Here is a 14,860-nt window from a genome sequence, read left to right as displayed (position 1 = left end):
ACTTTGATCAAGGTGACCCGAAATTGCTTATAAAAACGAAATCCAAGTTGATTATTCTCTATATTCCTCTATTCTTGAAAGTAAACTTTCCCTATCCCAAACGCCCAACTTAAAAAATGCATGCTAAGTTCAACCACCAGACGCCCTAATTTCTACTCATCCCAGACGACTGGTACATTCTGGATCGTAAGGTCTTTGCCCACTTGACGAGACCACATCATGCTCTGAATGAAGGTCCAGCATGTGTTGAAGATCTCCTGCTGCTTCACGAGGTTCTTAACCATTTGCTTTTCAAGCAGTTCTGCAGTTGCGATAGGTCTTTGGAGAGGGCACTCCCACTCATTAAGCACACGCGAGCAAGCCTCTCCATGGAAAGTATCGTGCATGGTTCGGCGAACAGCAGCTTCGTTGCGAAGAGCGCCCAACTGATCTTGTGTCTGGACAATGAGACGGCCAGTGTTGGTAAGGTTCTCAACAGCCTTGCAAAAAGGAGGTGAGACAGCCGTCAAGTGTGGCATCTTTCCAGTGAAGAGACAGTTCTCCAAATCCGGAACATGATCCCAAGTGTTTTGCTTCTCTTGAATCATGGGAAGACTCCAGAGAGAATTGAAGCTGTCGCCGAGCATGTTGATGGGACCCCAGATATTTCGTGGTCGACGATGAGACTGGACATAGCCATGAACATCGTAGACCTCGTTACAATCAGAGACGTGAGGGCACCAATCCATGCTGACCTTCTTCATACAGCAACCATGGTCCTCGCATCGAAGGTAACTGGGCACGAAGTGCTCAGGGCCGCAGCTGCATGGGAGGGCATAGGCGAACGGGTCGGTGTAGACCTTGGTACCATCGGAAATGACAGGCCGCGCATCGCATCGCATAGTGTGAGTGATGCTTCGGTAACACATATTGTTGATGCGGAAGTGACTTTTTGTTTTAAAATTTAGTTGATAGGTTAGTTTTTGAAACTGTTGCTTGTGTGTTGATGTGTAAGTTGTGGTTGGAACTGTTGGGTTTCTGGCTATGCTGAAGCACTCGATATATATATATATACTCGTAAGTCATAAACAAGTTTGGGTGGTGTTCTGAAGCTCCTTTGTTAATAGCGCATTAGAACAAGATATCTGTAATGGTAACACTGATGTGAACAATGCAGGCAAGCAAACAAGTAAGGCGTTGTTGTTCTCCAAGTCTTTTGTTGTTTTTCGACCAGTGCATGTTCTATGACAGAACAAGTGAATGTTCAGGAGCTATAACTTGAACAAATATATGGTATGAAGACATTCACAGAACTTTGCCAAAAATGCAAAAGCAGTCGTAGTAAAGTAGAAGAAAACCCTCAGAAAATCAGAACGGTTATGTTCGCTGAAAATTGAAGCTGTCAGTAGTTTCATTGACTGATACCAGCCGAGAGGAGAACACCACGCTGATGTGAAAGCACACAGACACCTGTCAGCCAAGACATACTTACCAAAGTGCCAATTCTGGAATCTTGCATCCAATCCATTCTAAGGGAATTTTGCTACAAGAATATCAATCATAGTTTCTATTCAATAAAATCTTTATCAACGCCAAACACTGCAGCTCGGAAGGCATAAGCCAGGGGGGATAGATTAAGCACTTGTTTGATAGCCTGATTACTACTGTGAAACCTTGGGAAGCCGTCAGGTAGGACTCTAGATTGGGCCTTTTGGGAATCTTATTAGTGCCAACTAGCACTAGACCCCATTATATCATCCTGCCATTATCCATAGTATCTCAAGCGTAGCCATATGAACTTTCAGAATCACCCAGGACCTTAGTCTTAGGCGAACCAACCAAGGTGCCTACTGACCATTACCAATTGAGTTCAATGCATAACGCTCTTGAGTTGCCGCGGAATAAGGCCGCCTCCTATTTCACTAGCAACCACGTTCAAAGCCTCAGACTACATATACAACCATTGTTCGCTTCTAACCACAACCCCCCCTCTCTACACTGGGCGACAACGCCCGGAATTCTTCCGTAGTATAGTGGTCAGTATGCAAGCTTGTCACGCTTGAGACCCGGGTTCAATTCCCGGCGGGAGAGATCCAGCCATCTGCGATACGCAGGTTTATCTTTTTGACTTTCTGGACAAGTCTAATGAAGAAGTAATGAAGTGAAGACGTCTTACTTGCTGCAGTCACCGGATGTGTCACAGGGAATGGTAAACAACTGCTAGAGAATACTAACTTTTATTCTTTTATTCTCCTTATTCCCTAATGGACATCTTGATATGTAAATCCTATAAAAACTTCTCAAGAGACTTGGCCGTGTCAGCAATTGTCTGCTCGACAGGGTAAAAGTTTTGTCCTGTTACTTTGACCGCCTTCGAAGCATCAAGAACCCTTTCCTCAGGAAACTTATAGTTAGGAAAGTATCCCTGCCCAGGAGTTCCAACCTTGATAATGTCTTGTCTCTCAGGATATGCTTTACGAAGAACGTCGGCAGCCGCCTGGGGAGGAACAAGTCCTGAAGCCAACAGGAAACGCTCCCCGTTTGCCTTGTCGGGGCGGTCGACGCTGAAGACAGCAACTCGTGCGATATCACGAACATCAACGTAGCCAGGATTTGGTGTCAGTGGCTTGGGAATCTCTTGGCCCGAAAGTATCTGCCAGATAAAGGCAGTTGTTCCACCAATCTTTGAGATGGACTCAAGGCCTGGTTGCGGTCCCATAACAAAACTTCGGCGACATCGTTAGATTTGTTTGGTAAATGGGCAGTGTCTCCGGGGATAGCTTACACTGGATTGAGAGCAGTCATGGTGAAAGAGGGGCTTCTGTCGTCGCGGAACTTCCAAAAGGCTCTCTCACTTGCCACCTTGCTCGCAGCATAGATCAAAAAGCTGGGCGACTCTTTTCCGAGTTTCTTGACAGCTGCCAAAGCTTCATCATTCCAATCTGCTTCTGTAAATCTAGCAGGTGCTTCTTTGCTACCGTTGATGATAGAGGCAATAGAGGACATAAGTACAACCGATTTAACGGATGACTCGGTGATGGCAGACTCGAGAACACCCAGTGTTCCCTGAATAGCGACTTCAAGGACGGGGTCGGGGTCTGTAAAGCTGAGACTCACTCCAGCAGCAAGATGTGCGATAGCATGAACACCTGGTATTGTGAGATCCAATTCATCCTAGATAGAGGAGACACTTACCCTTGACCGCAGAATCGAAGGCTCCTGATGCGACAATGTCTGGGACTTCGACAATTTCAAGATCTTCTTCATATGCAGACAGAGCCCTGACCAGGGGGTCTGCCGAAGACCTTGAGCGAACAGTTCCACGGACAGCATAGCCGGCCTTTAGAAAAGCTTCGATGACGGGCCCGGCAATATAGCCATTCGCACCAGTCACCAGGACAATTGGTTTGCTAGACATGGTTAATCGAAGATGAATATAGATATAGTGTTAAATAGTGTTGAAGAGATTTCTTATGGTTTTTGAGAACCTCCTGAAAGGCCATGCTGCCCCTTTTATGTCCTTCTTACGATTTATACTGACAAATATCGATACTTCTAGCTCGTGAGGCTACAACAAGTTTACACAAGATCCGGACCTGGCCGTAAGAATGCCGATTGAAAGTTGAATGGCCACATGCATCATTCGCATTATGACTGGCGCTTCGGCCTCCAAGCAGTTTGTGCAAAAATTGTTGATGGAAGAGGACGAGTATCCCGGAATCATGATGTGTAAGCACACTAATTGTTGGGGTTGCTGTAGACGTCAGGGCATTGAGGCCGATTACTGATCACCCGAGACTTCAACAATGGCCAATAAGTTTCATCAGCCCTCTAGTACAACGCTTGGTAATATGCTGACCGGAGGTCTTAGTAAATGAAACCTGTTTTGAATTGAGCCGTTTCCGTTCTGAGGGCATTGGAATTACTGATCTTGATTCTCATCGTTTTGGCATTCTACCAAGGGTGGTTTCAAGCACTCATATCGAGGGGGAAGTATGGCTGGTCCTAGATTACTTGCAGCCGGATACAGGATATGGAGACGTGGGACTGATATGCTACACGGAAATAGAGCGGAGTTGTTCGAATGTTAGTCCAGCCGATCAGAAACCACCTAAATTGAAACGCTGTTATAGATGGATGCTACGGAGAAGTTATGCAAACCAAGGTAGGGGAGGAAAGAAAACTCGGGAGCTCGATCCTAAATGATAAAAAGACTTAGCTTAGCTTAGCATAAGTTAGGATATATCTGCTAAGCTTAGGTTGCCTTTGCTAAGCTGAGGATACCTTTGCTGACTTTATTTGGCATCTTATATCATGGAAGGTTGGATGTTTTCCTCCCCTCCTGAGGGACAAGTAATGACACGCACGTGACCTCGCGACTTGTAGTGCTAACCCGTATGACGCAACTGGGCAGCCCGAGCAATCGCTCACACCAAGTTTGCGACAAGTTGCGCGCTCACTCAAAAATCACCACCTTCAGGTCAATTCGCACCATGACACTAGAATGGTAGGTAGCAAACGTCCTGCGACAAGGGCTAGCGCTCGGAAGGGAGCTGCACCTTCAGTGCCAACTGGAGGAGAGATCTACCAGGATATGCTCGCGGAAGCTGGCGTGAATTCACGGGTTCGGTCATCACCAGAACGGCCTTTAAAGCGACGTCGTGCTGGGCCAAGCAGAGTAATATCGGAACCAGGAAAGACATCAGAAGTAGCTTCAAAGCAAACAGAACCAAGCAAAGCACCTCCAGTGCAAGTCGCGGACAAGGAAGAGGAAGAGGTCGATGACGATGAAGGCGAGGACATTGAGTTTGAAGATGTTGCCTTGCCCCAACCAACGATGCAGACTATGGAGCTAGAATCCGACGATGATGAAGATGAGGACATCATGTTCGAGGATGTGGACTTTACAGCACCTCTCCAAGATTTAGGCAAACCCGAAGAACCAAAGTCGTTAGAGCTCAATCTGACAGCGCATCAATCATCTACAGCTCAGGTAAAGAAGGCTGCCGAGAGGCGTAAACCAATCAGCAGAGAGGAGCGCAAGACACGGATGGATATACATAAAATGCATCTCCTGTGTCTGCTGTCACACGCTGCACGTCGCAATCATTGGTGTAATGATGGCAAAGTCCAGGACTATCTGCGACCGCATTTAACGGACAAGACAGTCAACTACCTCACCCCTGGCGCACACCTTCCGCAATTTGGAAGGACTGAGAGTTTGAAGACTGGTCTCAAGCAGGCAGAGGGTGTATGGAAGACGAAGTATGAAGTTACCGAAAGGGGTCTAAGGCGTGCTCTATGGGCGGAAGACCTAGACCAACTGAAAGATGTAGGTCCAGCGCACAATCGAGAGGTCTCGGCTGACAGATGCACAGTATGAACCGCCAGATGATATGGAAAGCTGCTTAGATCGTGACGATTTCCGGGAGGCGGCAAAAAAGCTACAAGGGTCTAGAGACGTTGGAGCACAGCTGTATTGCGCCCTTCTACGAAGCGTTGGCGTAAAGGCACGTTTGGTGTGCTCTCTACAACCTCTCGCATGTACATCTGGAGCCCCATCAATGCCGAAACCGAAGCAAAGGCCGAAAAAGCGCTCGACAATAGACGAGAAAAATGCGCAAGTGCGGGCCACGATGGCTAAATACCAAGAAATGGCCAGTGCTGGATATGGTACACCATCTGGCAGTTCTTCAGCACGTCGAAGGTTGGGGCACCCAAACGCAACATCATACAACTTTACACCGACGATATCTCCCCCGAAACCTCAGCCAACGTTTGAAATTCGCAAGCGAATAAAAGAATCCTCACATCCTGTGTACTGGGTTGAGATCCTTGATGTCGGACATCAGAAGTGGCAACCGGTAGATGCTATGGTTACTCATACCTTCTGGAAGCCAAAAGCCTTGGAGCCACCCATTACTGATAAGGAGAATTTCCTTTCCTACGTGGTAGCATTTGATGAGGATGGGACTGCAAAAGACGTAACAAGGAGGTATGCGAAGGCATATACAGCAAAGACCCGAAGATCAAGAATCGACACAGCTTGTGAAGGCGGTGATATTTGGTGGAGACGGATTATGCAACTGTACGGCCGGCGCCGGCGGACAGATCTCGATCAAATCGAGGATAACGAACTCGTAGGTATCGAGGCGAAAGAGCCTATGCCAAGAAATGTACAGGACTTCAAAGACCATCCAGTCTTTGCGCTTGAACGACACCTTCGACGCCATGAAGTTCTTGTTCCTGGAGCCACACCTTCTGGAACAGTTGCTGCAGGGAGTAGAGCACCGCTCGAGAAGATCTACCGGCGGAAGGATGTTCGGATTGCGAGAAGTGCAGATAAATGGTATCGTCTGGGGCGGGAGGTTAAACCACTGGAAATACCTGTCAAATGGCTACCTAAAAAGGCAAAACCAAAGAACCCTCTGGATGATGACCAAGATGAGGATGCCCACGGAGATGCCGGGACACCTATCTACACCGAGGATCAGACAGAGCTCTACGAACCACCCCCAGTGCGGAATGGCATGGTACCGAAGAACAAGTTTGGAAATATCGATGTTTATGTACCAAGCATGATTCCTAAAGGAGGAGCTCACATTATCCACGAGCATGCAGCACGAGCAGCGTTTATGGCTGGAGTCGACTACGCACCCGCTCTCACCGGCTTCTCATTCAAAGGACGACATGGCACAGCCGTGTTAACCGGCATAGTGGTCGCAAAAGAGTACGAAGAAGCTGTGCGAACTATAATTAATAGTCTAGGTGATCTGGAGCAAGAGGTAGAGGATGAGCGTAGAAGACACCGTGCACTTAGAGCTTGGAGGAAGTTCATGATGTCGTTACGTATTAGAGACCAGATTTGGAGCGGTGTGGATGCAGATGAAAGAAAGGCAGCGGATGATAAAGCGGCTAAAGAGGCACAACTGGACCAAGAGATTGAGGATGCGCCGAGCGATGTTACTGAAGAGTTTGACATGGCAGATGATGACGATATGGGCGGCGGGTTTTTGGCGGAATAGTGTGAGAGAGGGAAGAATACAGACCCGTCACTGTCATTTTCTGCAACGGGGTAATGTTGAAGACGCGTGTTCATTGTTGCAATCAGTACCAGGTCTCATATAGCGGCAACCGGCATCCCGTCGGTACGATTTTGAGTACCGGTGCCGAGAAACGGAGACGGAGACGGAGACCGTGATATGTTTCCAGGCCTTGTTAAGACTTGATGTAGTATTACGAAAATGAGGCTGTACAGTTTCTGTGATTTGTTTGCGACACATGTACCTTGGCACTTTTCTCTAGATGTTCAGAACCTATCTATTAAGTTAGGTTGACAAAGGATGGAATGTGAAGGACCGGCCTCATCACCAAGCTCAAGGACAGAGCTTACGTTCCAAGTCTCTTTGTTCGAATACAACAGGTATCTTCCTGCTCTTCCGAAGAGTTGGCATCGGTCTTTTGTCTTTTTCTAGAGATAAAACGAGATGGCCTAGGACTAGATGTTATCAACATGTCTTGATGCTTAGCCAAGTTGGTCATTCTGAGGCTGTGAAGCCTATACATCATGTTTGAGTATTATCATCACCCACACTGTCATACCAAGTCGGAGGAGGCATCCCTTTTCCAGGACCTTTAAAATCACTGTAAGCGGGCACCGAGGTCCAGATATTTGCCAAGTGCAGAACGCGACGCTACAAGGGTTGGCATTCTCGGCTGACAGCGTCGACTTGTATAATCGGCGTGATTTTTGACCCGAACTCCCGACAAGAGCTTTGTTTCATTGTAAACAGGACCAATTCCTTCACGCGAGCAGATTCTCATTGGATGGATACCTGTCTGGTCATTTTAATGGTCCTCGCGTATCGCTCTGAATCGGTTTCCTATCTGGACCTAGTTCGCGGTGTGTCGAAGAAAAGGAAGGATCATAGATTGAAATATCGTAGCATCTGATGCATGGCAGGTTGGCCGCGTGTCGAATGGCAAAGCCGAGATGAGTGGATAGATGGACAATGTTGGAGGATTGCTTATGCTGACGTTGCTGCAATATGCAAGATGCTTCAGTTGGCGAAACAGGTGAGGGAAAGAGAAAATGTTGCAATTGGGCCTCGTTTATAAAATCGTATTCCGTATCTCGTACGCCGTAAATACAAACCCAATTCTGCGGGCCGCTCGCTAACAAGGTATTCGTAGGGTTTCGTCGTCGCAATGCATGATGCTACGCCAGTACAGACGGAGCACAAGTTACGAATTCCCGTCCGCCGGGGTGTCTCGGTTATTTCCCCTGATGTGATTCTCCAGGAGGTCTACGATGTTAATCATTTAGTATTATCAGCCTTCATAACATAGAAAGACTGCAAAAATCGTTAATTTTGAGCAGTTTCAGTACCTCGAATTGCTTAGGCTGCTGAGATCCCTAAGTTAAAGAACGAAACAGTGACGATGACTGGCGACTCCAGGTGGTCAAATGCGGGGCACCTTAGGGAGTGGCTGCCTTCAGGGGAGTAAGAAAATATCAGACCTTGATACAAGTGTCAAAATAAACTTAGCAAAAGGTATCCTAAATTTATACTAGAGGTACCCTAAGCTTAGCAAAGATATTCTAACTTATACTATGTTATCCTAAGTCTTTTTATCACCTAGGATCAATGCCCTAAGCGGTAGAAATGCTTAGGTAAATCTAGCCTAAGCTTAGGGGACTCTTTGCTGAATTTATTTTGACACCTTGGATGGAGGTCCGGTGCCTGCCCCATGGCGCCAGCCCCATGGCGCCAAGACTTCCAGGTTGTCTTCAGAGGCTTATGCAGCTGTGTCTTGGTGGATTCTCTAGGTACCTTAGTGTCTGGAGGCATTACTTTAAATCAGCCTCGACACCTCGTCAGTGCTAACTAACTACCTAGCCTGCGAACTTAAATAGTTTCATCCAACCAACCTTACCTTACGATGCAAAGAGAGGATGCATCGCCACCAGCACTTTACCTCTCCGAATCCAAGTTTTATCTTATTAATTGAGAACTTAAATGCCTGAGGTAGACTGATCTACGGACATACTTGTCTCTTCTTCTTTCCACGCGGCCCGCAGGAAAACCGCGTAAAGTCATCATCATCATCATCATGACTTTCCTCAAACAGGTCGGGACCCTTATGGGCAAGAATTTTCGCCTTCTTCTGATGCGTCATCTTGCACTATGCATATGGATGGCCTTTATCTTGCCCATCTTCTTGGCCGCGCTGTTTAGTTTTACAAAGAACCTTCTTGTTCCTCCATCAGAATTCGGTATCGGCAGACCGACAGAACTTATCGACCTCGGCGATGCCATTAAGAAAGCAAGCAATAGTGGACGTACGAGATTGGTCCTCGTCAACAACGGTTTTACGGAAGGGGATATTCAGCGGGTCCTCACCACTGTGACGCAACAATTCGAGGATGCTGCCAAGTCTGCAGACGTCAACTTTGAGGTTGTCACTACCGAACGTGAACAGGATTTAAGTGAAAAATGCCCTAGCAACTTGAGGGGATTGACAAGATGCTTTGGTGCTGTCGTCATGCTTTCTTCGCCTGATCAAGGCCCTGGGGGCCTTTGGAACTACACCATTCGGGCTGATGGAGACTTCAGTCGCGCAGGCCTAAAATTCGAAATCAGCAAATCAAACGTCCAGCAGATCTATGTAATACCGCTTCAACACTCCGTCGACAGAGCTATTTCCCTTAACACGCCAAGTGCCAACGACCTGAATGGTACCCAAGAATACCCCTACACCACCTTGACCCCTGAGGAGCGTGACCTAGAGATTCGTACGCGATTTCAAAAGGTCATAAGGGGCTGGATGGGTGTTGCGTTTCTGGGAACCGTTCTCTGGATCACATATCATCTTACAGGTTTCATCGCTACAGAACGCGAAAGCGGTATGTCCACATTGATCGATGCCATGATGCCGGTGCGAAAACCGTGGCTCGCCATGGTCGCGAGGATTATTGCGCACCACCTTTCGTTCTCTCTCATCTACCTGCCAGCATGGATCATTGGCTCCATTATTGTTCGAGGTGGTGTTTTCGCCAAGACCAGCGTTGGTATTGTCCTCATTTTCCATGTTCTCACTGGCCTTGCGTTCTCTTCTATGTCTATGTTGTTTGCATCCTTCTTCCGAAAGGCCCAGCTGAGTGGTATTACCGCCATCCTGGTTGTCGCCCTGCTCGGAATTCTTTCGCAAACCCTCTCTTCTCCTGGCACTGTCCCTGTCGCCGTTCTTTCGATCTTCTTCACCCCTTGCGCCTTCGTGCTCTTTATCAGCAACATGGCATGGTTCGAGGAGCGCCAAATGCCGACTGACTTACTGAAAGCGGCCCCTGATAACCCCTCAAAGCTCCCCGGCATCGTTATCTGGATATTCTTGATCATCCAGATATTTGCTTATCCATTGATTGGGGCGTTTATCGAACATGCTCTGTATAGCAATGAAACGTCAGGCCGAAAGATGTTGCTTAACCAGACAGATGTGGACCGAATTGGTAGCAATGCTGTGCAATTGCGACAATTCTCAAAAACGTACAAACCTAGCATCTTTTCAAGAATGTTCCGCCGAGGACCCAACAAGAAGCCGCCTGTTCTCGCCGTCAACGGGTTGGATCTCGATATTGGCCAGGGGCAGATTGTGGCACTTTTGGGTGCCAATGGCAGTGGAAAGAGCACCACGCTTGATGCTATTGCAGGCATGAATAAATTGACGAGTGGATCGATTGAGATCGACGGCAGAGGTGGCCTTGGTATCGCTCCCCAAAAGAATGTGCTCTGGGACGACTTGACGGTGGAAGAGCACATAAGAATCTTCAATCATCTAAAAACTCCTAACGCCAGGGCTACCACACAAGAGATTGAAGATCTAATCAGATCCGTCGATCTCTATAAAAAGCGGAAGGCATTTGCAAAGACTCTCTCGGGTGGTCAGAAGCGTAAGCTTCAACTGGGACTCATGTTGACGGGAGGAAGCACCGTGTGCTGCATCGACGAAGTCAGCAGTGGCATTGATCCGCTGTCGAGACGAAAGCTTTGGGACATCATTCTGGCTGAGCGTGGTAGACGCACGATGATTTTGACCACCCACTTTTTGGACGAGGCTGATCTTCTTGCCGACCACATCGCCATACTTTCCAAGGGAACCCTGCGTGCAGAAGGCTCCTCGGTGGCCTTGAAGGACAATATGGGCGGTGGTTACAGAGTTCATGTTCCCAAGGATATTGGGATACGAGAAACCCCAGACATTGATCAAGTTGCAAAGAAGGATGCCTTCGACCTCATCACATACACTGCTCCCACCTCGCAACTCGCAGCTGTTGTCATTAAGAGTCTTGAAGCTGTGGGTATCACAGAATATCGCTTCTCAGGCCCAACTATCGAGGATGTTTTTCTCCAGGTTGCTGAGGAGATCAAAGATGAAGAAGCGTTCCGGAACGCCAACCACACCTTGTCTATCCAATCGTCCGAAAAGGTCACCTCCAAAGAGAAGCAAAGCGAAATTCCAGGGTTGGCACTTACAAATGGACAGCGAGTTGGATACGTGAAACAAAGTTTAATTCTATTCCGCAAGCGCCTAACTATTCTAAAGCGGAATCGATTTTTGTATCTGCTTGCCTTGCTTCTTCCAATCTTCGCTGGCGGGTTGACTGCCCTTTTTATCGTTCGCAAAAGTACGCCCAGTTGCGTGCCAGGACAGCAATCAACGGATGCTGTTCAGAGGAAAAACGTACTCGATCAACTTAAAGGAAACGACAGCATTACACTGCGCCTCTTAGCTGGGCCAAGTTCAAAGTTGACTCCTGACTTGCTCAGCCTCATAAATCCCATGTTTAAGGGTGGCTCTGGAAATGAAACACAAATGAGGTTCGGCAAGAACAATTCTATCACGGCCGATACTTTCCAGGAATTCAAAGACAAGATCGAGTCGGAACGAAAGATCATCACCGGAGGAATTTGGCTGGGCGATGACAAGCAAGGTCCTACATTTGCATGGGTCGCCAATCTCGCCATCGAAATGCCTATCTTCGCACAGCAGATGCTGGATGTCATGTTGTCCAACGTCAGTATCGCAACCTCTTGGGCTCCTTTTGAACTTCCTGTGAGTGACATGACAGGTGATGCACTTCAAATGATTGTTTACATGTCGATGGCTCTCTCGGTCTATCCTGCATTTTTCGCACTCTACCCGAGTAATGAGCGGCGCAAGTTCATCCGCGGTTTACAATACTCCAACGGTGTTCGGCCATTACCACTCTGGATAGCCTACCTCCTGTTTGATCTAATCATTGTCCTGGTGAGCACAGCTATCGTGGTAGCAATATGGGCTAGTGTCTCCGATATCTGGTTCAACATTGGTTACGTCTTCCTCGTCTTGTTCCTATACGGAATAGCTTCGACACTCTTTGCGTACCTTGTCTCCCTCTTCACTAAAACACAACTTGGAACGTACGCCTGGGCAGCAGCGAGCCAGACTCTAATTCTTGTCGTCTACATCATTGCGTACATGTCGGTGTTGACTTACTCGCCCGTCACCAAGGTTGACAGCTCCTTGCGTTTTGTTCACTTTGTCATTTCCGCATTCGCCCCCATTGGTTCAGCTTTGAAAGCGCTATTCATCTCTACAAACCTCTTTTCTACGGCATGCGATGGCAATAGCCTGACCGAAAACCCCAGCGGTATCTTATACTATGGTGGACCCATTCTGTACCTCATCCTTCAATCGCTCATCTTCTTTGGTCTTTTGATTTGGCTCGATACTGGTACAGCGGGAGCCTCACTCCGAGGTTTCTTCTGGAGAGGGAACAAAGCTGAATCAGATGAGGAACATGTCGACGAAGACATCATTGATGAGCGCGAGAAAGTCACTCGTAATGAGGGGCTTGAGCACGGTCTCCGAGTTATGCACCTGACGAAGAGCTTCCGCGACAACATAGCTGTTGACAACGTCACCTTTGGTATCAAGCGTGGCGAGGTTTTTGCTCTACTTGGTCCAAATGGTGCCGGAAAATCAACAACCATTTCTCTCATTAGAGGTGATATCAAACCGGACCGAAATGGAGGCGACGTGTTGGTGGAAGATATATCCGTCAACAAGAACCTCGCAGGCGCTCGGGCTAACTTGGGCGTCTGCCCTCAGTTCGATGCTATGGATCAGATGACTGTAAGAGAGCATCTCGAATTCTACGCTAACATCAGAGGTGTCACCAACGTCGAACACAACGTGCGGGCTGTTATGCAGGCAGTAGGACTCGAGTCATTCTCTACTCGCATGGCGCATACTCTATCTGGAGGCAATAAACGAAAACTGAGTTTAGGGATCGCTCTGATGGGCAATCCCACTGTTGTGCTTTTGGATGAGCCTTCGTCTGGTCTCGATGCTGCTTCAAAGCGTGTGATGTGGAGAACGCTCGAGGCCACAGTCCCTGGAAGATCGATTCTTCTCACGACACACAGCATGGAGGAAGCAGATGCACTGGCTGGTCGTGCTGGGATTCTTGCTCGAAGGATGCTTGCTCTGGGAACGCCAGATAATCTTCGACATCGCTTCGGCGATGCCTTGCATATTCACCTTGTCGCCAAAAGCGCCCCTCGTACTAGCCAGGAGGAAATGGACCGAATGACAAACTGGATTCGGCAAACTTTGCCCTCAGCCGATGTTGATGAGAAGACATACCATGGCCAGATCCGCTTTTCAGTGTGCGCTGGCCAAGTCCTCGCGGCAACTTCTGGTCGCAAGAAGGAAGAGATCACAAGCGACCGAGAGGTTGATTTGAGCGAGAGTGCAATTGGGCACCTAGTTGTGTTACTGGAGGAGAACAAGGCAGAACTCGGCGTGGGTCACTACAGCGTCATGCCAACAACGCTGGACCAGGTTTTCTTGACTATTGTCGGACAACATAACGTGAAGGAAGAGAACTCAGAAGAGAGGGAGCAAAGCATCTGGCGTAAAATCTGGATGTTTGGGAGGTCGTAAGGCCTCTCTTGGAGGGTCTTAAGATAAACTCAGCAAAAGGCATCCTAAATTAGTAAATATATCCTAAACTCAGCAAAGGTTATCCTAAAATTAGTAAATATATCCTAAACTCAGCAAAGATATCATAAGCTTAAGCTATATTACTTGAGTCTTTTTGTCCTTTAGGATCAAGACCCTGAGTTTGCTTTCCTCCCCTAGCCCTGATATCCTCGGATGATCCTCAGCGGGAGATCGAGCTTGATTTCGTTGATCTTAGCAACGAGTTATGTACTGTTTGTTTGGTACGAGAAGCTTGACTTCCCTAGGAATGATCGCGTGCTCTGGGGACTACCGTTCTTATGAACAGACTCTTCATGAAAATGAGTTACAGTGGCTAATACGGAATCTCCTTCGACTTATAATAGAGCAGCTCAATATTCAACAAAGGAAATGCCGTGACTCAAGAACATGACTACCGTGGAAGCTGACCAAACCAGGAACGGGATTACCCTGCAGAACACGACGCCAGGAAGATCCCGGGGATTCACTTGGCTTGGAAACCAGCAATTGTACAATCGAATGCTAAGAGGTATTCCAGAAGTTTAGGGTAATGATCTTCGATGGCGTTGGGGCCGTTGCAGACTTCAGTGATGTTGTCAGTTGCTGAGCCTGGCGCCTGACTCGCATGGCGATCGCGTATTGGAAGAATTGCGTTGCCAGACTAAATTCACTCGGTTCTTCCCATTGATAGGTCACTACCGAACCCCATTGAGCCATGGGTGACGACCCACACCACAAGAGACATTCTGGGCATGCTCGTATTAGTACGAAAACCAACGGGCTCTTGTGGCTGAAACTTAAACAACCACCATCATAACGGGGTCTTGCTTTGGATCTTGACTAGCAGGTTCAT

The 14,860-nt window shown here is 47.8% G+C and overlaps 4 protein-coding genes and 1 non-coding gene across 5 annotated transcripts; 3 read left to right on the top strand and 2 right to left on the bottom strand.

Annotated features, from left to right (window-relative positions):
- Window positions 1-152: 152 nt before the first annotated feature.
- On the bottom strand, window positions 153-881 carry FPRO_09346 (uncharacterized protein; the record flags this gene model as incomplete). Its single annotated transcript, XM_031232729.1, has 1 exon — window positions 153-881. One exon carries the CDS (start codon window positions 879-881, stop codon window positions 153-155), a length of 729 nt encoding a protein of 242 aa, XP_031082636.1.
- Window positions 882-1,998: 1,117 nt separating this feature from the next.
- tRNA lies at window positions 1,999-2,070 on the top strand. Its single transcript has one exon. It is a non-coding gene; the product is annotated as a tRNA-Asp (tRNA).
- Window positions 2,071-2,266: 196 nt separating this feature from the next.
- Window positions 2,267-3,397, bottom strand: FPRO_09345 (uncharacterized protein; the record flags this gene model as incomplete). Its single annotated transcript, XM_031232727.1, has 3 exons — window positions 2,267-2,705; window positions 2,765-3,128; window positions 3,175-3,397. 3 exons carry the CDS (start codon window positions 3,395-3,397, stop codon window positions 2,267-2,269), a joined length of 1,026 nt encoding a protein of 341 aa, XP_031082635.1.
- Window positions 3,398-4,483: 1,086 nt separating this feature from the next.
- On the top strand, window positions 4,484-7,004 carry FPRO_09344 (uncharacterized protein; the record flags this gene model as incomplete). The annotated part of the gene is made up of 2 exons (XM_031232726.1): window positions 4,484-5,311; window positions 5,358-7,004. 2 exons carry the CDS (start codon window positions 4,484-4,486, stop codon window positions 7,002-7,004), a joined length of 2,475 nt encoding a protein of 824 aa, XP_031082634.1.
- A 2,089-nt stretch (window positions 7,005-9,093) lies between these two features.
- FPRO_09343 (uncharacterized protein) lies at window positions 9,094-13,968 on the top strand (the record flags this gene model as incomplete). Its single annotated transcript, XM_031232725.1, has 1 exon — window positions 9,094-13,968. The coding sequence occupies one exon, from the start codon at window positions 9,094-9,096 to the stop codon at window positions 13,966-13,968; it is 4,875 nt and encodes a 1,624-aa protein (XP_031082633.1).
- Between the last annotated feature and the right edge of the window lie 892 nt (window positions 13,969-14,860).

The sequence above is a fragment of the Fusarium proliferatum genome, assembly GCF_900067095.1.
Source record: "Fusarium proliferatum ET1 genome assembly, contig: FPRO_scaffold006, whole genome shotgun sequence".
NCBI lineage: Eukaryota > Fungi > Ascomycota > Sordariomycetes > Hypocreales > Nectriaceae > Fusarium > Fusarium proliferatum.
The sequence above is the reverse complement of the archived record's forward strand: the minus strand, read 5'-3'. Positions and strand labels throughout refer to the sequence as shown.